Below are 23,919 nucleotides of genomic sequence, written 5' to 3'. Positions count from 1 at the left end.
TTTTCATTCCCACTGTTGAGTAGTCTATCCACAGTAGGCACTCAGTAGTCTGGAAAGCACGGATGGGGAAGCACACTTCCAGGTCTGTTTGGTAGTTTTGTGCTCTGTCCCCTTTGGGCATTAAAGTCCTTATTTCAATGAGTCATATCCAAGACCCAGGCCAGAAGTACTAGTGAACACTTTCTCAGCATTTTTCATCTCCAGTTCACATGTATCACGGCCTTTCAATAAAGTTCTTTTAAATAGTCTCCTGCTTACTCCGAGTTATTGACTTTTTAAACTTTCCCTCCTTTTTTCCCCAGTTAATGCTTACATTCACTCCAGCTTCCTTTTCATTTGAAAATTCAATAGTTCAATGATGGGTGTTGGTTCTCCCTTGTGCATGTGGCTGTAAATGGACATGTGCATGCAGCAAAGGGCCTGTGAATGCAGGTAAAGAAAAGGCAGTGAGCACCTTGTCCAGAGTCGAGAAGCCAGGAGTAGTGGGCACATTTCTCCCGCGTATAATGGGATTTTGAACAACTGTTTAATCTCCATAAAGTCACTCATTAAAAAATAAAATATAACTCAAATGACCAATAATGTTGAACATTTTTCATATATTAATTTACCATTAGTATTTCTTCATCTGAGAAGTACATATTCATCTCAGATGCCCATTTTTTGGTTAGGTCTTAGAATTTGGGGGACCTGAGCTTTTTTCAATCCTTTGTATGTTTTAGATAGAAGTCTTTTCTTTGAGGAACAGTTGGCTAACTTTTTTCCCACTCTGTAGGTTTTCTTTTCACTCTGTTGGTAATTTCTTTTGATGTGCAAAAGCTTTTTAATAAGATGAGATCTCAGTTGTTGACTTTTTGAAGTATTTCCCAGGCAGTTTGGGTTTTGCTGATGAAGTCTCTGACTACCCCTATGTCTTCAAGATTTTTACCTACCCTGTCTTCCAATAGGGTTAGGGGTGCTATTTTAATATTTAGATATTTGGCCCATTTTGACTTTAGTTTACTGCATGATCTAGACATGAGTCCACTTCTAGTCATCAGCATGTGGAAAGCCAGTTTTTCTAGTATCATTTATTAAAGAGGCTATGTTTCTTCCAGAGAACATGTTTGGCTCGTTTGTCAAATATAAGATGGCTGAGTGTGATTGTGGATGCATTTGCATCTTCTATTCTGTTCCACTAATTCTCAGGTCTGTTTCTGCTGTTGCTATTGTTAAGTTTTGCTTTGTTTTCCAATACCATGTTGATTTTATCACAGTAGCTTCACAGTATAATTTCAGGTCTGGGACTGTGATGTCTCCTGACTTGCTTTGGTTACCCAGCATTTCTTTTGCTATTCTAGGTTGTTTCTGTTTCCAAATGAAGTTTAGGAGTGTTTTCTCTAGATCTGTGAGGTATGCTAAAATGGAATTGCATTAAATCTGTATAGAAACTTTGGGAGTATGGCATTTTCACTATGTTGGTACCTCAACTAAGATTCCGTCTCATTCCAGAAAGAATGACCATCATCAAGAAATTAACCAATAACTAATGCTGGCAGGGCTGTAGGGAAAAAGGAACCCTTCTTCACCATTGGTGGGAATGTAGACTAGCACAATCATTGTGGAAATCAGTGTAGAGATTCCTCAAAAACTAGGACTGGAGGACCTATTCAACTCAGTTATTCCCCTTATGAGTGTTTTCCCAGAATTAAAAGCACAATATATGTGCACCCATGTTTATAGCAGCACAATTTGTAATAGCTAAATCTTGGAAATAATTCAGATGCCCATCAACCAAGAAACAGGTAAAAAAAGATGTGGGGGGAGAACTGATAATGATGGAGTACTACTAGACCATAAGAAAGGACACACTGGAGACTTTTATAGGTAAATGTATGCAATTTGAGATCATAGTCATAAATGAAATAAGTCAGACCCATATGAGTAAAAATCATATTGTCCCACCAGTGTGAGAAACTGACCAAACAAACGGTACCCAAAATGTACAAAAAGACAAACTATGACAAGGGAAACAAAGAAAAGGGGAAAAAAAGTATATATAAGATAGTTAAAATAGCTATACAGCTAGCTTCTCTCTGTTCCTTGAAAAGAATGTTTTGAGTTTATATTGTTTAGATATCATGCCTATATCCTGTATTCTGAATAACTACTTATAAAGACAACAATATGCAATATATCAATTATTATAACTGTCCTACTAACCTGTTTCATAACTCAGCTTTATTGTTTATCTTTTTATCTGCTTAAAATAAAATTTAAAATAAATAATAAAATAAAATAGAAATCAGGCATGGTGGTACACACCAATAATCCCAGAATTCTGAGAGGCTGAGATAGGAGCGTTACAAGTTCAAGTCCAGCCCAGGAAACTCAGCAACTTAGCAAAATTTTGTCTTGAAATAAACATTTATAAAGGGCTTGGATGCAGCTCAGTGTGAAAGCCCTGAGTTCAATACCTAGATATATAGATATGCAGCGATATTGATAGTGATATTGATATAGATACCTCAGATGATTGTTGTAGGAATTAAAGGGCATAATTTCATCAATATTCCTTTTCTCTGCCTTCTGGAAACTTCTGGAACTCTGCGCCTGAAGGCACTTTTAGTCACAGCTATTGCTGCCCATCTGCCTCAGCAGTCAGCCCTGATGGACACCTGTTTCAGAAATCATCAGGTCCAGATGAGTTAAATTCACAGTCAAGAGCCAATCCTGGGGCAGCCCTTTCCTGTTTCCCCCTCTCTGGGGTTCCTGATGACCACCAGAAGGTCTCCTGTGTCCATACCACCCTTTCAAAATCAATTCTGTCCGAAGCAGAAGTGTGAGGGCAGCCCACCCCACACACTCTGGAGCTCTGGAGCTCTGGATGAACAACACCCTCCTCCTCGCTAGACATGCTTCAGCTCACTCTGGCTACAAGAACTTGTTTTACATTCAAGTGTGTTCTGAAGAGTTTTAATCTACCATGCAAATTAAAGAAATATGTCACATTATATATCAGTCATCATTATTAACATTATGATTAAAAGTTTATTGGGCAAAGATATAGCAACGTGCTAACAATAACAAAAAAATCTAGGTTCCAGATTTGATGGTCCTAAGGTTCTGGGGCAAATAGGATGCTGTGGAGTTACTTTGTGCAGCTGCTGGCCATCATCAAGTTCCCATCCAACTGTCTTAAAGGAAAACTGTCCACACTATCTGCAAACCACTATGGGGACAGCGACTCTATCCTTACAACACAAGGCAGTTTGCACGATGAGCTGCTCAGTCAAGTACCCCTGCCCAACTTCCAAACATGCCTGAGAGCCTTCTGAGTGGTCATCATCCATGGCTTGACGAACTACAGAGCAGTCTCCACCTGATTACTATGAGCAAACCCACTACCACGAGTGGCACAGGAAACACATAAACAAAAGGGAGTTTTGCAGCACCTGCAGTCCTAACCAGAGCACCACTCTGCACCTGGCATCAAAGTGTTGAGAGAAGAGATATAGTACAGGAGTGTCCAGGTGCTCTCGTTTCCAGCCCAGGCTGGCCTCTTCCCCATTCTCACTCATCACTGTGACTGCTCACCCTGTTGTCTTCAAATACAGTGTGTGTGGCATTTATTGCAGAATGCAGCAGGGATCACATCACCTGGTTTCCAGGTGACCAGTTTAATTGGCCAGGGTCCCACTGCCAGCATCACAGGTCCTTTGAGAGGTGAGAAAGAAACCAAGAACTTACATGAAATCTCCCAGTCACAGCATCCCGCAATATGTCCATTCTGAGTACACACTATAGTGACACTCACTCTAGAACTAAAACCTTGTCCTCCCCACCTGACACCTGACAAAGCAAATTAAATTGCCATCCTCCTCTGCGAACCTGTTCATTTCTCGCAGCAGATACTGCTGGTCATGAAGAGGAAAGGCCAAGGATGTCAATGTAGGTCTGAATTTTATGCCAAATATGTCACCTCTGAAAGCAGCATTTCTATCTCCAGGACCAACTTCAACCACTCCTCTGCACAGAAGAACCAACTACCCCTGCACAGAATATTCCCTTTATGTGGCCTTATTTCCTCACTATCCTCCAATTTGCAAGTCTTCTCAAGCACTCATTTTCAAACAAAGTATCATTCCATTCGAAAGAAGTAAGACTTGGAAATTGCTTGGGCACTATAGCATGTACTTACTCTTTACTAGGCACAGCTCATGCCACAACATGTGATGTCCGGCACTGGTCTTGCAGCTGTGGAATGTCATGCACCCAACAGAAAAGATCCTTGACACCCTGGAGCTTACATGCTCTGCTCATGGGACTTGGCAATCAGGTGACTTGAGCCCAGAAGACGAGCACATGCTTACAGGCGGCAGGCAGAACAATGAGATCAGTATTCTAGTATTGATCAAACAAACGTATCTGATACAAAGACCACTCCTGGCACAGGTTTCGAGACTCTGCATACGCATGCACTGGACATTCCTCACTCTCTCCCTAGTAGGACAGAAGCTCAGTGAGGGTCACTAGGATTTAGCCTCACTGGTCATCTTCTACTTGCCTAATAAAACATGCATACTCAATAAAATGGAGAGGGACAAGAAGAGCCTCAAACCCCAAGACAGCCTCTAGAAACAACCATTCATTACACAAATAACAGGGGACAGTTGCATGCAGTTGGCTCCATGCCAAGGAACCTGCCCTTTGGCAGCTCAAAAGCCAGCACCAACTGTAATCCCATCACGTAGCACACTGTGCCTGCTGCTCACCACTCCTGGAGCCAGGAATGGCTGACCCCTGCGCAGAGGAAGCCAAGGCTCAATGAGGGCAAGAGGTGACAGGCTCTAGCCAGTGGCAGGTCCCGCCTTCCATTAAACCTCTCTGACTGAAGAGCTAGTCCAGCCCATTGGCCTCTCCTGTCTTTGATGCTGTGTGGGAGCAGACAAGTAATCAGAGTGCACTGAGAGGAAGCAGCTGAGCAGTGCTAGTCAAGTGAAAGCCCAAAACTGGCTCCTGGCAGTGAAGTGCAAACGGGCCTGGTCAATTAACAGGGAGGAGACAACCACAATCATCGTTATGCTCTGTGTTAGTTCTTTACTGCAGCCCCTGAACTCTGCTGTGAGCAGACCCTTTCCACCTGAGCCACCTCTCTCTGACAGGGACGGGGCCATCTGTGCTGAAGGCTGAGCTGAGCTTTGCTCTCTGTACCCTCAATAAAACCACATGAGCAATGAGGCCATTTGCTCCGAATCACTTGCCATGCCAAGCTTCTCTGTGCACCGAGGCTCTTGGTCCCAAAGCTCACACTCTTGCCATACTTTGTGAAGTGTATATGCTCAGTTCCTCCAAATCTGTGGCAGTGCCTTCTATAAAGAGGCAAATCTTAGCAAGTGAAGAAGCTAGATCCCTGCTGAGCAGAAAAGTGTCCATCTCCCCTGGGGCTGAGAAAGACTGAGCCTTCTTTCAATAAATAGGCTGCTAACAGCTGCCCTCTTGAGGTGGCAGGATACAAGGCAGAGTCAGATTACCCAGCTTTAATCCAGGCTCCCAGCTAACGCCAACAGGGAATTCTGAATGATTTATTTACTCTTGTTCCAGAGAATACCCTGGGCTGGGCAGTGTCTGACAAGGAACAGCTGGCAAGCCAATGTCCCTTAGGAAACCAGTGTAGAAAATAAAGAATCCAAGTGTGGAAAATGAAGACACCAAAGGGAGCTAGGATACAGGGACCCAGGTTAAACTCTAAGTCTCCCAGAATCACCTTGCAAATGTCCTGCCATAAATATATGTGCTAATTACACAAAGCCACAGTCTACAACTAGAATGTGCCCCAAAGACCCATGTGTTAAAGGCTTAGCCCTCAGCATGACACTATCCACCATCAGGAGGCGGGACCTACTGTCAGCGGGGCATGTTCTTGGAGGGGATCCTGGGATGTCCAAGTCCCTTCTGTCACTCTCCTTTGCCTCCTGCCTACCCTATGTTAAGTAGCTCCTCTACCACATCCTCCTTGCCGCAATGCTCTGCCTCCTCACAGGTCCCAAACCAAGGGAGCCACATGACTGTGGACTGAAACCTCTGTGACCGTGGGCCAAAATGAACCTTCCCCCCTTATAAGCTAATTATGTCAGGCATCTTTTATAGTAATGGAACGCTGACTAACAATTAATCCTAAGGCAGAACTCTGTTTTCAAATTGTATTGAATGCTTAAAAATACCTTTACTGAGCTCTAGAAAAGACTATTATCCAAGAAAAAGCAGGATATAATTTCAGTGGAGTCAAATAGCTGATATATGGGAGGCGTGAAAGCCAGAAGAATGAACTAGTGACATCACACCTATCCAGCTCTTTCTGGCCCACCTGGTAAGCCAGGTCACGGGGAGCGGGTGCCAGTATCCAGTACACCAGCGGTCTCGAGGTTCACATCAAAATACTTAACAGTAGTACTGCCTGGTATTCCTCCTCTGATCAATGTCAAGAAAGAGAGATAAATTCTAGTACTACAATACTTTTCCTCCTGAGTGTGCATGACAGCATGCAAAGCACGTTCACGAGCATGAATTAGCACTTATAACATGACTGTACATGTGTGCCTTTTAACACATCTTTCATGTTTTACTTTGCTTTGCAAAGCTCTTATAAATGAGCACTTCCACAAAACCTTAAACAACAACTTCTAAGACAACAATATGCAATATATTAATTACTGTTAATTTCCTATTTTTTAAATTCTGTATCTATCCATTTTTCATTTAGCTTTTTAAAATAAATAAATAAATAAAACAGAGCCCTTAGCTGAAATTCTCCATCCACCAAATGTCACATCATGTTGCATCATTGTATGAATCAGCTGTGACTGTCAATTGGCTTTCAAACTCTTTTTTGGATCAGGTCCTTTTACAAGTGACCTGTTTGGGCAATTTCAACATAATTAATGGATCAAAATAGGTGGGGTCCCTACTCCACTCCCAGGTCTCCCATTCAGCCTTGGTACAGATGAAGCCCCAGGCACTGAGCACCTTCAAGGAATTAGCAACATCATTAAAAACACTTTAGTTGGAGCACAGTGGCACAGACCTCTAATCCTAGCATTCTGGGAGGCTGAGGCAGGAGAATTGAAGCAAGAGGATCATGAGTGCAAGCACAGTCTCGGCAACTCAATGATTTGATGAGACCTTATCTCAAAATAAAACATTTTTTAAAAGGGCTAAGGACACAGCTCAGTGCAAAGCTCTTCATAAGGTACTCTGCCAAAGACCTCTTTAGATAAAAGTCACTGTTCAAGATGGCATGTTGAAGAACACCAGAATTAGAGTCAAAGACATCTGAGCTAGGATCCAGGCTCTGCTCTCAGCTGGATGAATTTAGCATGCTCCAAACTTAGGATTTGCATCTGCAGAGTGAGTCACTGCTTGGTTCACATGAGGCAACAAATGTGGCAGCCTCTCTTGTGACGAAGCACACACAGTAGGCCCTCGGAATGTGTTCGCCTACGTGTAGGTCCAACTGAGGCCCAAGACTGGAACTACAGCAGTGCCCCCTCATCCACTGTTCTAGTATCCCAAAGTCAACTGCAGTCTGAAAATTCCAGAAATACGCAATTCATCAGCTTAATTAACTGCAGTGACAGTACAGTGTGAAAACTGTCTTAATTGATTATAATTTGCCAATCTCTCATTGTCCCTAGTTTATAAATTAAAGCATCCCATAGGTGCAATGTATAGGAAAACCCATAGCATACATAGGGTTCAGCACTGTCCATGGTCTCAGCCTCCACTGAAGCTCTTGATTCTCAGTAAAGGGGACTATGAACTACTTCTTTCATTCTTTGTATTAATATAAGAGCAACCTGGAGAACCTGTATCACCCTACCATCTTGCCTTGAGTATCTCCCAAGTTACTGACAATCTGAGAGCAACTTTTCATTGCTTGATGTCTGTACCATATTGCTCTTCAACCCCTAGCACATTAACACAATTCTCTGTATTCATTTCCTTTGCAAAGAATAGTAGTTTCAAAAGTGACAGCAGTATACGATGGAGACTACAAAGCTCAGAGAGCGAAGCAGATGTGCACAGTGGGTACATATGACCCAACATCATCACCACCACCATGCTGAACCCTTCGCCAGCCCAGAGCCTGGAAACTCGGGTACAGAGAGGTGTTCTGCCTGTGACACTGGAAGTGCCCACTACCAAGAAGCACAAACTAGGCTTTTAAGGGTGGAAAACAAGCAAACAACCAGAACCCATTGGACTTCTGTAGAATAATAAGGAGCCCCTGCAGGAGTCACACATTGGCCCCAGGCTTCCCACTGGGTTTGGCCACTGGAGGATACTACAAGCAGTGAGAGGGAATGAAGAGAGTGGGGGAGGATGTTTATTCTCAGGATTCCCTGTTTGCTGTCATCACAGGACACCTTCATCCTCTCAAAAACCAAGGCTCTACCCTCGGACTTCTGTTTCCACTCTCACCTCAAGACTCTTTATACAGGCCAGTAACAACACCCCCGCTGCTCCTTCTAGCCTCTCCCAGTAGCTAAACTCAAGTCACTGATTAGAATATGCCATCTGCTTTTCCCCTTGGTGATCCTCTATCATACCTGGAAATCACCTCTTGCATTATCAATTCCATTTCCACTTCCATGAGACTCCCACTGATAGAGTCTTCCACTGCAGCTGAACTCTGCATGTTGGCAACAAGGCACATGCTGAAGCCAATAGCCCCTCTCTCAGCCTCACGTCTATCAACCTCCCGGCACCATTTCTCACTGCTCTCCCATGTTCTTCTTGAAGGGAAGCTTACCTACTCCCCACCACCTTGAGTGTTTCCTCAGTGGGGCCCTAGGGAAGCTGTCCTTGATGTTCAGTTCTTCTGCTTCCAAACAATCTCCCTGTGCCCACCCACTCACTCTCCCTGTGACCACCTTCTGCTCACCTTCCAGGGACACCAAGGCTAGAACTCCAGCCCAGCATCCCTACTGGCTCTTCGCTCAGATGGGTAGCATCTTCCTGCACTTCTTGTAGTCTACCACACTCAAATCATGGTCAAAGATAGTCATCTTCTCCCCTAAACCTGGTTCTCTTTGTGGACTCCCAACACTAGCAGGTGTACCACCATCTACCCTTGCTCCCAGGCTAGGACCTCAGCAGACTTCCAGCTCCCTCCCTCCCAGCCCACTTCCTCAGCAGGTGTAGAATGTACCCCTTTCAGTTCCCCCACTAGATCCTTGCCCCAGCCTCCTTCTGTGATCCTCTGTGTGCTAACATGCACAGTTCCTCCCATAGCGCTGATGCTCAGCAGCCCAATCCTCCTACTTTAGCCACTCTTCAGGACACCACAATTACAGAGCCTCCAGCCTTCTGCCCCTGACCACCTTCTACTCACCAGGCTACCACCAAAGCACAAAAGACCCTTAAAGGCTCCTTCATGGGCCTCCCCCACTGTTTCTCAGGTTTGACCAGGATGTCCAGTGTTACTTCTGCTTGGCTGGCTACTCTGACAATTTTACCAGCAAGACCTTTTCACCTGACAACACCACATGTCAGGGACACAAACAGCAGGTCTGAGGGCCTCTGAGCCACGATAGGGGTCTAAAGGCCCCCCATTCTTCTTGGCCCCTCACATGCACACATGTACACATACATGGTACCCACATGCTCATACTCAACTCTGATGAATGTCTCTCCCCTGCAAAGATAACAAGGCCCATCTGGTACAAAATCTCTCAAGTATGCCCCTTTGAGGGCACAAATCTTCCTGTTCTTCTGGATGCTCCCGGAACAAGGCTCCTAACCTGCTCTTCAGCCCCGGACTCCCAAAGAGTGGGATGTAGGTTTGCATTCTCCACCTCTGAGTTAGTTTCCTGCAGAACTTTACAGAGTTCCCTTGCCATTCAGCAAGGTATGTTGAATAGGCAATAGGCAGGCAAAGAGTTAAATGTAAATGCAATTGGGTGTTTGTAGAAATTAGTTCATATGCATTCATCTATAATTAACACTGCACTAATATTCTAAAGTACCTATTCTAAATTGCCCCAAAACTAATTAAAATCTCAGAATGCCCCAGAGAGCAAAGTGTTATCAGCCACATTAATAAAAGGCCCAGAACAGTTGTCAGAACAGCAGACTGATAAAGGATGTATTCTGGGGCTCTGCCACCAATTTGTTCCACTCTGCTCATACAGCAGTTTAAAACTCCTTAGACCACAGTAATTCTCTCTAACCTGCTGAATATGCTTCGATCTTCTCTCCCTCTTCCCTCAGGCTCCTCACGTCTTCCTGCCTCTCTAGTGGAGAGGACAGGGAGCATCTGCTTCTGGCAGTATCCCACCATGAGACCATGATGACAATGAACATAGGAGGAAGGAGGCCTCCACTCTGCATGTCAGCCTACATATAACTGCAGTGAAAACTCTAAGGTCCTCAGATGTGCCAGCACTTCCTAGCCTGTGAGGGTGTGCATGAAGCAATCAGGCAGCAAATAGCTAACCTATCTCCACCCACTGCCAGTGTTCCTTAGAGATGGCGCTCACAGCCCAGAGGCCCTTCCTCCAGGAAGCCTTCTAGGATTTGTTCCAGCAGACCACATACGGTTCACCCTTTCATCACATTTTACCTATTTGCATCTTATCCTGCTCCCCCATCACTCAGCTGCTAAAAGGAAGAGCCCTGTTTTCCTCAACTTTAAACCCCACAGTCTGGCTCAACAACAGCACAAGCTCAACAAGCCGTATGCAGGGAGCTCACTCAGCTGTGGCCAACTTCCTTGACTTGTGGGAAGTACTAGCCTCAGTCATGCATCTTGGGTAAGGCAGCCAAGGCCTGGACCATCTATTCTAGTACTTCTCTAGTGCTTTCATGGACTGCCATGGGGAGAACTCCTGAAACAAACTCCCTATTTTCAAAACAAAGTCGTAACACACAGTGACTGCTGGTCTCTGTAGGGCAAACTCCTCAGTAAATCTGCCTGGGTTGGGGGCTGTGACACACGCAGTCCAGTTCTGGACTGTCAATGCTAGGAGGCATCACACAGCCCACCACACATCAGACCCAGCACCTCCATGACTGCTCCCTTTGCCTCTGAGTCCAGGAACAATGGGATTCCTCTACACAGTCCCTGAGAGCCAGCAGCCCCCAGCCAGGTATCCCAGATTCAGAAAGACTTCCATCCAAAAGCCCTGCTTAGTCAGGACTTTATGTTTCCACTCTGCCCAGAAAAGGCCCTGCGTGCCCTTTGCTTACCAAGGCCTAGAGTATGCCAGCAACAGACAGTGGGGTACACAGCCAGCTGCTTCTGTTGATTCCACAAGTTTCACCAGAAGATTTAATTACAATGGAGCTGGAGAGTTTAACTGCTGTGACTCAGACAGGCCAGGTAGAGAATAACAGGGTCAGCAAAGCAGGACCAGCTCCCCAGAGTCTGCAGCATCCTCATTCATGGCTGGAGCTTGAGCTAGAAGTCTCAGAAACCTGACCTCAAATCCATGCCTGGACATGAACTAGCTAGGTGGGATTGGGTGACCGCTTTGCCTTTCATCTGGAGGAAAAGAAGGTATCTGCCTCAGCCTCCAGTAGTAGAAGGGCAGGTATGAGTTCCCTGCACAGCAGTTGGTGCAGGTGGGTACAGGAGGGGACTTCATCACTGTGGAACCAGCTGGCAGGTGACCTGGGACTCTGGGGCTGCATATGTCTGTGGCAAGGTTGGACTTGGATCACCTCTGCACAGTTCAGATGAACGTAAGTCCTCAAAACCTTAGCAGCCTAACGTACACAATACCCAGTTTGCAGGCCCATCTATGGGGCTGCTGGAGCTCCCTCAGGCTCAAGGCTCTCAGTGCCACACTTTCCTCCTTGAAGCAACTCTGATGATGAATACAAAATCTATGCAAAGTATCAAAGACACTGGAATAGTGAGGGTACACACAGTGCTTAGCCCCAGCAGATATTCACTAGGACTGCCTATGCTGCAGGACCCACACTGGCCAGAAAGAGTGAAAAAGAACTAAGGAGCTGGCTCAGGGGTTTCAGGGAGCTTCCTGGGAAGCAAAAGAAAGCTGCTTGCACAAAAGCATCCATGGGACAAATGGGGACAAAAAGCATGGAGAGGAAGTGGCTGGAGGTGATGTGGTCCAGACTCAAGATGGGGTGAGACTCAGCCTTCCAGGCAAAAAGAGGGAGGTTGGCACAAGACGTCCTTCCGTAGGAAGCAAAAGCCTCCTCGGCATTTTGCACTCTCTTTGAAGGGTAGACTCGTAGGTTCAGAAAGGGAGCAACCAATCTGAGGGCTATTGGAGAAAAGTTGTCTTTTTCATGAGGGAGACAATCAAAGCCAGAACAGGGCCGTGGGGAAGAAGTCAGAGTGGGGAAGAGGGCTCTAGAAATTGCTGGGAGGAAAGGTCCTGTTGACTGTCAGATTTGGGGAGTGAGTCAAAAGGAAGAATCATGCTGCCTTCAAGGTCTCCAGTCAAGTGAATGAGCAGTAACTTCCAGAAGAAATCACAATTACAGGGAGAAAAAGCAGCAGCTGAAGTCCAAAATACCGAAGAACAAAAGAACTAAAGCAGCTACAGAGTCAAAGCACAAATGGAAGCTGGCATGGATGGCAAGTGGCAGCACAAACAGGGGCCTCACACAGGTCACTGGCCCCATTGCACACAGGAACATACACAGATGGTACAGAACATTCGCCTTGAGTTTCCTGTGCATTCGTCACCAGGAAGTGCCAGCTCCTTGCTCTGTAAGGATCCATGCGTACACTCAAAAGAGGTTACCACGCATGTACTGTGAGGGTAGCACTGTTCTAAGTAGGGGTGGGGTGAAATGACACAACTTCCAGGGGTCTCAGTACATTAAGAAGAAAAGGGAGAAGATGTTTCTATATTGTCTATAGCAAGTAGGCCCTGGTGGAACGTGAGGTCCCAGTTTCTGACCCATCAGCCTACGGGTAGATAAACACAAGAAACAGCAACTTCAGTACATCCAGCCATACGCACGACACGCCAGAGGCCTAGGCGTGCTGGGAGGCTGAGGCTGAGCATAAAACAAGGGGACGGAAAGATGGGAATGAAGCTGGGATACGGAGATAAGCAGGAACTTGGTAGCACAGGAGAGGGCTCTGGCATACCAAAGAGAAGGGACAGATGACAGGACAGGGCCCCACAGGTGAGGAGCTGCCAGTGTTCCGCTGTCACTGAAGGAGGAGAGTAGTTATTCAGAGCAGAAGGGAAACAACGCCTACCAGAGACCATGGGAGCGTGGGCTACCATAGCTTTCCAAGTCCACCGTAGGCTCACAGAGAGGCAGGCTGGGAGAGGTCAGAGCACAGGGTGCACAGCCAAGGCTCCGGACTGAGGATGTGGGTGGCTGTTTTCAGGTTAGGGATATGGCTGCTTTGCATTTCAGGAAGACACATGCAGGGGGAAAGGTATTTTCCAAGGAGAAGGTGCTCATCCCAGTGGATGCCTAAGACACTGGCTGAAACTTGGGAAGAAAACCATAGAATTCCTTTTTACCTTTCATACCTTGTCCCTTTAAATTAACTTGTCCCATTAACTTGTCCTTTGTTCCTTGTCCCTTTACATTAAACTTAACATTTTAGGTAAGGTTTATAATAGCTTAAAACATATTATAACAGCAGTATATACAAGTCAAAATGCCTTCACAGGCTCTTTGCTTACTACTGTGTGATACTAGATAGGATCCTTGCCTCAGTTTCCTATAAAATGCAGATGAAACAGCAATTATGTCATAAGGCTTTTATGAAGAAGAAACGAATGGATATTTGTAAGGCCCTCCAAATAATGGCATGCCCAGAGAAGAACTCTATGAATATTTATTAAATTTTAAAATGCAATTTTTAGTAAATAAATATTGGGGATACCAGCAAAATGTGTACAAATTACTGCTGTACCCAGAGCACAGACTGCAGCATAATGACAGACCTGAGCTCTTACCAAAGGCCACTGAGATGGGATGCAGCCTGACCCACAAGAATGGCAGGCACACTGGAGAAGGACAACAGAGGTGCTGAGCAGGAAAAGCCAACCCAAGAAGGTGAAGAGATGTGGGAGTTAGAGGCGGTTGATTAATGAGGTATCTGCATGGCGGGGCCACCCACCAAGATGGGATACAGGAGGAACTTGGGTAAGGAGCTAGCAGTGAGTCATAACTGGGCCTGCCACAAAGCCCCCACTGCCAGTGAAAGACTCAAGCTGATTACACATGGGCAAGTAGGGTGTTCGTGGGACTCCAGAACACAGCAGAAAGCAGAGCCATGAAGTGGACAGAAACCATGCGGCCCACTGATAAGGGCCATCAAACACTTCTAGTCCTCCCTCACTCTGGGAACATGGCAGGATCATAGTTCCTGGCCCCCTTAAATCACATGGGGCCATGTGATCCCTACTAGCCAATGAACTTCATGGGCAGAAATAACAATTGTCACTCTGGGCTAAAGTAAAGTTCTCTTTCCCTCTTGTACCATGACCAGCCAGGTTCAAAATAGGGACTGCTCATACTGGCTGGTCCCTAAGTGAGGAGGGTCTGAGTACAGTGCCAGTGAGAAAGCAATCACAGTAGTGCCATGCCCTTGCAGCCTGAGAGAGCTCTGCTTAGGGCTTTGGTGTGGTGTGACCCACCCTCTTCAGCAGGACCAGGAACACCCCCTGATGGGCAGAAAAGCAGCATCTAAGTGCTGGTGGGGCAGGAGCAGCAGACAGGCAGGAGCAGGGCTGGGGAGACTGTGTCACAGGGAAACTGTGAGCCACACCAGGCCATGTGACTACACTACAAACAAGTCCAAGTCTGAGTGTAGCTGGGGAACTCCTGGTTTCCACTCTCCTTCATACAGGGGAGAAAAGAGGGCATAGAGCAGAAAAAATAAACAGTCCCATCATACAGCTCTCCACAGGGAAAAGATGTGTCAGGCAAAGACTGACACTACCACAATTTCACCCACAAATTTTCAAATGCAAGTAAGAGTCATTTTCATGTATGTATCAAATCAGCAGAGCAACACAAATACTACAGAAGGAAAAGACCTAAAATATTATCCAAAACATCTCCATGAAGAGAGTACAGGTACATGTTAGGTGTGACCACGTAAACAATGCCTAATCTTCTCAGAATGATTTAACAAGAGTAAGAGGACATTTTACAAATTTCCTATAAAATGACCCCAGAAACAACAGGCTTAGAGAGGTTCTGAAGTCACTTTTATAAACTTGACATACTGATTTCTATAGGCTGCAAAATGTTTTGCAGAAACACCAGCTGTTCCACATAACAGCATGGGAAAAAAATCTTCTTTCTCAGTTTCTTTTACTATTCAAATGAAGGATAAAATTGATAAATTCTGAATACATATCAAAAATGTTATTTTAAATTGCCAGGATTCATAAAAGAGAAAACGAAGCGTATTTTGTTTTCTTTTAATTGTTTCAAGAAGCTACAGAGTCAAGGTCAATTGTCACTGAACTGCTCTTTACGGGACATATGTTAGGAGAACAATGTGAAAATTTCCCCAATTGTATAATGAGCCTGGCAAACTTGGGAAGAACATGGAGCAGTCGCATGGCCCTCAGCCACCAGGTGGCTGGGCAGGAAGTCATCGCTACACATTTGAGAGGCTCCCACTGTGGCCACACTGGGAAAAGCACTATGAGCTTCTACTTGCCTGTTAAGGTATTTGAGAAATTAGAGAATTAAGAGTCCGTTTGGGTCATTCGAATCAAATCAATGGAGTACATAACCATTTTCCATGCAGCTTGTTACTGGAGGAGGATAATCGTATTAGGAAAGATTGCCTATCTGCCATTGCTGCAGACACTGCCTAATTATTACACAGTAGACAGGAACCAGGCAGAGACGCACAGGACAGACTTTCACTTCCTATCAGAGCACAGAAAATTTTGACAAAGATACATGGACATGAACCAACTCTGCCTCCCTAAGACAGAAGTGAGACTAGCTTCGCAGTAAGAATGCGGTAGAGCAGGCCAGTGACAAAGCAGGACCTGGAAGATGTGAGACCTTCCCTCCAACTTCCCCAAATGGGTGGGAGACACTGAACAACCATCATCTCCAGACCTCAAATTCCCCAATTATCAAATTAGAAATAGGGTCTAAACAGAGGGTTTTTAAAGCCAAACTTAAAAGGTAACACACTGTGTGATTCAATTGACACAGCATGCTCAAGGTGACAAAATCACAGGCTGAAGATCAGCACAGTGGTTACCAGGTGTGCGGCGTGGTAGCAAGTGACAATGGGCCGCGAGGGAGCTGGGTGGGACAGGGCAGTTTCGCCTTCTGCTGGCAAGCTGCTGACCTGAGTCTCCCGGGTAGTAAGGTACAGTACGGCAAACCCTCGCCCACTTGATACTGGGTGTGGTTAGGTGAATATAAGCAGGGAGAGGAAATCAGGGGAGGGTAATTTTCTGTGCAAACCTGACAACTTCCTGTGAATACACAACTTTGAAACATAAAGGTTTACGTTTTAAGGGTTTGATGAGAAATATTTTATCTACTAGATTATACTTTGGGATAACTCTTTTACCCACATTTATTAATCAAATATATAGAGTACAAATATAACTATCTTACCCCCCAACTGATTCAAAAATATAATTTCCAGAGGGTCCAACAATGTAGGTAAAATGAAAGCCTGTAAATGTTAGGAGATGCTATAGATGCTTATTTTTATCACATTGTGGCCTGAGGAAAATTTTCTAAAGTATGATTTTAAAAGTTTTTTAAATACCAGCAAAAAAAGAAATCAATGCCAAAATGAAATTAAAGGACAAATGACAAACTGTGGAAATCAGCATATATAACAATCCAAAGGCATGAAAGAGGATATTGATGGGTAAAATCCCCAAACACATACAAAACAGTTAAAAATGATTTACAGAGATAATCCATTAGCTACCAAAGAGCTGCAAATTAAAGCAATTTTTAACAATTTCTTTTTTTTTTTCAGGTCTTGCTAAATAACTGTTTATTTGCACTCATATATTTGGGAAAGTCTTCTACATAGGTAAGGTCACTGTGACCACAGAACACTTGAGAAAGATAAAGCATTGAACAGCAAGAAAAATGCTTCCCCCATCTAAAAAATTTAACTGAACCAGTGTTTTTAAAAAGATAAAATGAATGGGTATAGCCTTCACCTTTGACAAATCTACTTCCTCAAAATCTCCCCACTATAAACACTATAGAGTGTTTATGTATTCAGTGCAAGGAACAGCATCATCAGTACAACTGAATCGAAAAACCTCTAAACAGAGAATAAAGCTGAAACAACATCTGTTTCTGGATATATTTCAGTGTGGTGTAATAATGATCCTATTACACTAGTGATGAGGAGGAGGCTCTGATAGCACCCATCTGCATTCACATAAAAAAACAAACCTAAAATCGCTTCTGAAAAACATTCAAGCCACATTAAAAAAAAATTTCAACAGGACTGCTTTATTCTGTAAATTGAAGACACGACTGTTACATGAACTACAAATAAAGACTTAAAATATTCTACAAAAATCAAATAACTCATGCTGTATGTCACTCCTCCCATACTTTTAGCTTGTGTTCAATTACAGTCAGTTCTGAACTGGCCCATCTCTGGATTAGATTTCTAAAGTCTTTTACACAGAATTAATGAAATGGAAAAAAAGTATCAAAGTTTATATTCTATCCTGTACTTTGACCCTGAAAAGGTATGGGTCTGCTTAAAAAAAAAAAAAAAGACAGAAACATACATGTAATCACAATAAAGCTTAACACTATGCAGAGCTTTGTAATCATTTTCCGCAACAGACTGTAAGCTGCGCTGTAGAGATAATGCATAGCAGAGGAGAAAGCTAGGAACTGGGACTAGGTGAGGAACACAGTGTCAACACAGTGGACAAGTGACGGACACTCCTGCTCTGGAGCTCACATACCCTGTCAGCAATCCTCAAAAAGCCACCTGCACCCAAGGCAAAGTCCAGAGCCTCCGGTGTGCGGAGTATGAACGTCCGAGTGCTGCAGTAGGCTACCTCTTCCACTAACGGCAAAGCTGTCTAAAAACCACAGTTCCAAGGGCTACAGAACACACAACTATATGGTCTAACCAACATCGAGTGAAAAGGTGTACTTTTATGTGTCTATTTCTAATATAACTTAAACAGAACTTTTATATAAATTTGGGCTTCCATCCAATCCCTCCTCCATTTCCTTAGGAGGAACTGAGTAATGGAAGCAAGCAAAGTAACATCACAACCACAAATGACTGCGTTTTAAACAGGATTATCAGTTTTAAGGGACAAAGACATTTGAATGTTTTTAATACCAAAACTTAAAAAAACTGTTATAAAAACTGCTATTCTTTTCCCTAGTATTTCTAAATGTTGGTGTTATGTCTGCTCAGACAGATTAATATATTAAATTAAGCCAAAACTTTAGACTGGCAAGGTTTTATGATTCTATTTTAAAAAGGTGTTTAAAAACATAACAAAACAAAAATACAAGTTAGTTGCTTTGTGTTACATTTCACAACCATTATGTTAAATGTTTTCTCTTCTACAGAAACAGGGTCCTTTCTTTATGTCACAACTGCAATTATTTACTGCTAGATGTTTAAGGACACAGACTAGTGTGCAGCTGGAACCTGTTGATGGTGATGTCGGAGGTTTCTGAGTGTCAACCTATAGTAGGCCAGGTCCTCTCCTAGGACCACACAATTTCTTCCAGGACAGATAAGCAAGAATAAACACTGAGACAACACAGAGCAGGGGACAAAGATGACCTGAGGGTGCAGCTGGTGATGGTAATGAAAAACAATGATGCACGCTCTCCCAGGGTGCTGTGACAAGGTGTCAATATGTAAAATATGCCCTCTTCACTCAGCTGTGACTGTACCTCACCTTTCCCTAAGATAATAAGGGCATAAGTGCAATAGAAAATAGTAATGAAACAAAATACCTGCTGAATGTGACCCGCCTTAGGAACATTTATTTACCAGGCAGAAAAACATAAAGCAATCATAAGTAGGCAATCATAAGTAGGCATCAACAGGAAACCAGTGATAAATTTGTGGAATACACATATAGTTCTGTGTGGCCTACAAAAATGATAACATTTGATTCTTAATGATTTTTTTTGGCCAGAAGGCAACAGCAAAGCAGTCAAAACACAGTTCCTGAGCCAGGAACAACTCCATCACAAACTTATCACATGGTCCATGAGCTTCTTTAAAATATACTACTTTGAATATACAACTTTGAAACACAAAAGTTTTTTTTTAAGGGTTTGACTTGAAATATTTTATCTACTAGATTACACTTTGGGATAACTCCATGAGCAACTCCATCACAAACAGGCTGTGTTCTAGAAGCAAACTGCTGAGCCTCTCTGACCTTCTGCTTCTTCCATAAAGTAGGAACGACTGACGATGCCTCCACCTCCGCAGGGTGCCAGGCGAACCCACAGAGCCACTACCTGCAAAGCATGGAGGTGAGCCTAAGAAATGCTAGAAAATAACTTATTAATTTAAAAAGGTGTCATAAAAAATGTATCTGCGACATGGAGTGAGAAGAGACCACAGAAGCACGATGACCCCATTCAGAATCAGAGGGAGGGACTGCCCTTCTTCAGACAGCATAGTAGGTATCATGACTGGGCGGTGAGTGTGAGGGTCATTTTTGCTTTCTTCTTAGGGTTTTCTGTATCATTATGAACAAAAACAAAAAAAAAATCGTGAGGTGCTCTTGGAACGTGAGCTAGTGGAAGCTTTCAGGGGAGAACTTGAGCAATATGCCCTACACTTTCTCACTTGGTCTCTTGACTCCGAGGAATTTATTCTGTGAAAATAATGCAAGTCTACAAATATATGTATTCATGCATGTACATGCATACATACACATGTGCACATATACATATAAAGGGATATTTGCTACACTGATATTTACAACAAAATTGACAACAACTTGAATTTTTATTGACTGTACCACGCTTGGCAGCAACCACATAGCACAAGAAGACTATGCTACAGTGTCATGTGGCAGGGTCACTCTGGAGATGGCCAAGGCTTTGCACCTCCCTGTGAAGGGGATGATGAAGATCTGTGACACAGAAAGAGGATCCTGAGACCAAGCAGACAAGAACATCCACACAACCCATGAACATGTCAAACTGCCCCAAAGTCAGACTCGGGCCTGAGGTCGGAGGAAGCAAAAGCAGGAATACTTGATGTTGAGAGAGTGGAATTCCTGATGTTTACCATGGTGTGCAGGAAATGTAGTAATGAATCAGAAAGCAACAAGAGAAAGCACAGAAACAACACAGACTCAGAAGGGCCGCACCAGAAAGTCAGAGAGGATGCTCAGAGTGCCAGATGCTCAGATAGAAACTTCAGAAGAGCTGCCTGATGGCCAGAGCCAGCACGCTCACTGAAACACAACCAGGATTAGCCAGCTGTGCCAGTGAGAAAAGGGAGGACGAGCATGTGTGTGAGAGAAAGGAAGAGAGTGCTATACCCTCTGAGCCAACTCCCGCTAAGCCCAGTGACTCATAAAGCCGTGAAAACCACAGCTTCAGGTTCACTGAAACTACGTCCAACTCCCTCCCTATATCATCTTTCTGAAACTGTCTTTATTGGCCAAGAGGATTTTAGGTTCTGAAACAAGTGGCAGACCCCTGTGAAACCCCCTATGCTCCAGCCTACACCACCATAGTTGTGCCTGGACTCCACCTTGAGACAGCTGCCACTGTACTCTGTGCCAGGATCACGCTCTGTGACTTATACTGGCCCATCAGCACTAACATTTAATGTGATTACTGTGAGATTTCCTTAGAAGGAGCAGCTTCTGATATTGTTGTACAACATGCACAGATACTAGCAATGAGCCCTGACCACCGACCTAGATGTCCAGTAGGTATTAGCTGATTAATTACTGAACAATTTATGTAAAGTGTGCGAGAGTTTTACACATCGTCTTACCTTCACCACACAGAGAATTTATAGTAAAGAGTCTAAGAACAAGAGTTCAGAGCAGGATAACTTGGGTCCAAGGGCCAGCTCCCCTTACTAAGTAACAGACCCCAGACAAATTACTAACCTCAGTGTCCAACTGCCTTTAAGTAGGAAGAACAACAACAGTTCTATACCCATAGGGCTACTTACTGAGATAGCAGGCACTTTTCTAAGCAATTTTCAAGTCCCATCTTATTTAATACCCAAAGCAACCATATGAGTTAGTACTGCTTCTAGCTCCGTGTTGTAATGAGGAAACTGAGGCAGGAGGATGTTAATAAGAATGAAACAGATTCAAAGCCCAGTAGCCATTTACCCAAGTCTGTGCTCTGGATCAGAAGAGCCTTCCACACAGCACACTAAGCATGGTGCAGACATCACTGGGAACTTCTGAAGCACAGTTGGTACCTGAATTCTTGAAAATGGAGCAGCACTATACTGGATCAGATCTACTGCAGCTCTGTGATCCTGCTGTTCTCTAAAGGGTCATCTACACTGAACTATGAAAACAACAGTGTCATTTCCTGTTTCTGGTCCTCTCTTTTCAACACTCTTGAAAACTGCTTCAGAACTCAACCTTTACCAGGAACTCATCAAAAAATACACTGGAATTCTGTATTTTACTTCAGAACAGCCTCCAAAATCTAGTTCTCCGCCTCCAGTGGTCAGCAAAGTCCTTCCCTGGGGACCATGGGATCCTAACAGCAATGCACTGTTCACATGGCCCTCACCGACCACTTGGATATCCTCTCTTTCATCCAAATGCCACTCAAGCTATGGCACAGGTTCACTGACTTCTGACAAGAACACACTTCTGGGGACAATTTGCCATCCTTTGACATTCTGCGTTTTAAAACTTCATCTTCTCTCCCAGAACGTGAACCACCAAGGCAGAGACTGGGTTGCTCACCTCTGCAGTCCCAAAGCACCTATCAAGGCACCCATAGCCCTGCACAAGTGAAGGCTTCAGTCACCAAGTGAAAGGTTATACATGAGAACAGTCAGATATCATTAGGAAAATAAGCTGTTTTCCAAGTGAAGGAGACCTGTAGAAAGACCTTCTCTAACTGCCAGCCAACCCTTGAAACCGGCATCAGCAGTTACAGCTGTTTGTAAGACCCGCTCGGCCCTCACCTGCTTCTCCTTCCTCCTCGCCCAGATTCAGCACGATGATGCAGATGTGCTTCCGCAGCTGGCGCGGGTTGGAGAACTTGCGACAGCACTTGCTGCACTCCAGGCTGCTGGGTGCCAGGCCACTCCCTTCCTCCGGGGCCAGCTTCCCATTCTCGCTTGGACTTGCCGTGTTTTCTGCCAGCTCCTCTTCCACACTGGGCTTCTTTGTAGACCCCTTAGGTCTGCCTCTCTTCCTCTTCATGACCAAAAACTCTGTAAAGAAAACAAGAGGGAAAGATGGAATCACACAAGGTTGGAGGGCAGAGGATGCAGTCAACTTCCAAGTGTGAGAAAATCTGCAGGTTTCATACTTTATTAAAAATTAAAGGTCTGAAGCAGTTCCATCAATTACCAGCTACAAATACCATTTTCTGTGCTAATACTGAGGTAAACGGATGTGCCATGTAGGCTAAATGTTAACTGGTAACTGATTTTGTTGTATTCTGCGTCAAGACCATCAGCTCATCAGAACCTCTGCACAAGCTCCTTCTGTGAAGCGAGGAGAATTTTAAGATATGGCCATCAGTACCAGTCCACAAGTCCTTCTCTCATTTACCATCATTTCCATCTAAATCCAGTTCTCAGAAACAGCTTCTGGACTTATTTACACAGGGCTCTCAGAGGCTCTGAAGCTGTCATTCTCTTAGAAAGCTGTGTAACTATTCAGATTATTTCATGGAGCCAAACGGTCCTAGTGAGAAAGAGAAAAAATAATTGCAATCTGAAGCTACAAATTATAGGGTGAAAGACACTAACAATATTTTTCAGATTTCTTAGTGACCTAGTGATTTTATTTTATTTTTTTTATTTAAGGAGAAAAGAAAAGAAAGAAAAAAAAACAGTGAAGGGGTACAAGTTATACAGATTTACAGAAGAAAAAAATGCGCAGTAGGAAATCACTAGGTAATGGATTACATATTGCCATCTTAGAAATAATTGTTCAAGTCACAAAATTAAAGCTTGTAGAGTGGACATTCCAACAATGATACTGCAAACAGTTCTGTTCAATGATCCAATAAAACTCTGTGATATCATTTTCTATCTTATACATTTAAATATACATGCAGTTATATAGTTTAGAGCACTTTCTTTTCCTCTCTTTTGTACAGTGACTATTACACATTTTGGGTTTCATTGCTCCCACGGTTCTTATTGCTTTTTTGGAAGAGAGTAAAACCAAATGTGACATAACAGAACAGAATCGGTCAAGTCAAAAGGGTGGATATAATAGATAATATAAAAACATAATACAAGGTGATCAACAATGGTTACCATAATGCCTCCCGCTATTTCTAATAGAATTGACCTAGTGATTTTAAATGGCATCATCAAAGCTGCTTTTGAGCAAGCTCCATAACTTTACAACATACAGTTCTTCTCAGAATTCATGTAAGACATCCACCTCTAAATGAAGGTGGGAGGGGAGAAGGGTGAGCAGCATGCAAAGGCAGAACAGTCATGCAAAGGTAAAACAGTGTGACCCCAGGGGACGTGAGTTCCCTAGAGGGGCCCTCAGAGGGGCCAAGCAGGTGGCCTCCTAACCTGATCATCCCAAACACCAGAACTGCCTGCCAGGCTGAGGCACGGCATACACTAACCTTGTATGACTCTGAACAGTGGGATAAAGAGGCCTGCATCCTGGCACCATCTTGGTGAATGTCCAACACAAAATGAGGGCAACTGGCAAGAGGCCTTCTGCCTCTCTCCTCTGTGTGGACAGCCACTTTACTCACTGCTAGCACACCAGTGAT

At 44.0% G+C, this 23,919-nt stretch overlaps 1 protein-coding gene across 2 annotated transcripts in view; it reads right to left on the bottom strand.

Annotated features, from left to right (window-relative positions):
* The window catches only part of Zfat (zinc finger and AT-hook domain containing), a 249,190-nt gene that overhangs the window by 141,965 nt on the left and 83,306 nt on the right, over positions 1 to 23,919 (bottom strand). For both annotated transcript variants that reach the window (XR_010041192.1, XM_003467367.5), the window contains exon 3: positions 22,130 to 22,381. Coding sequence is in view for 1 of the 2 variants with exons in the window: in XM_003467367.5 (XP_003467415.3) it covers positions 22,130 to 22,381 (252 nt within the window). In the remaining variant the exon portion in view is untranslated. The remainder of the gene's footprint in view (positions 1 to 22,129; positions 22,382 to 23,919) is intronic.

The sequence above is a fragment of the Cavia porcellus genome, unplaced genomic scaffold, assembly GCF_034190915.1.
Source record: "Cavia porcellus strain 051 isolate PalLab524CR breed Dunkin Hartley unplaced genomic scaffold, mCavPor4.1 scaffold_19, whole genome shotgun sequence".
NCBI classification, from domain to species: Eukaryota; Metazoa; Chordata; class Mammalia; order Rodentia; family Caviidae; genus Cavia; species Cavia porcellus.
The sequence above is the reverse complement of the archived record's forward strand: the minus strand, read 5'-3'. Positions and strand labels throughout refer to the sequence as shown.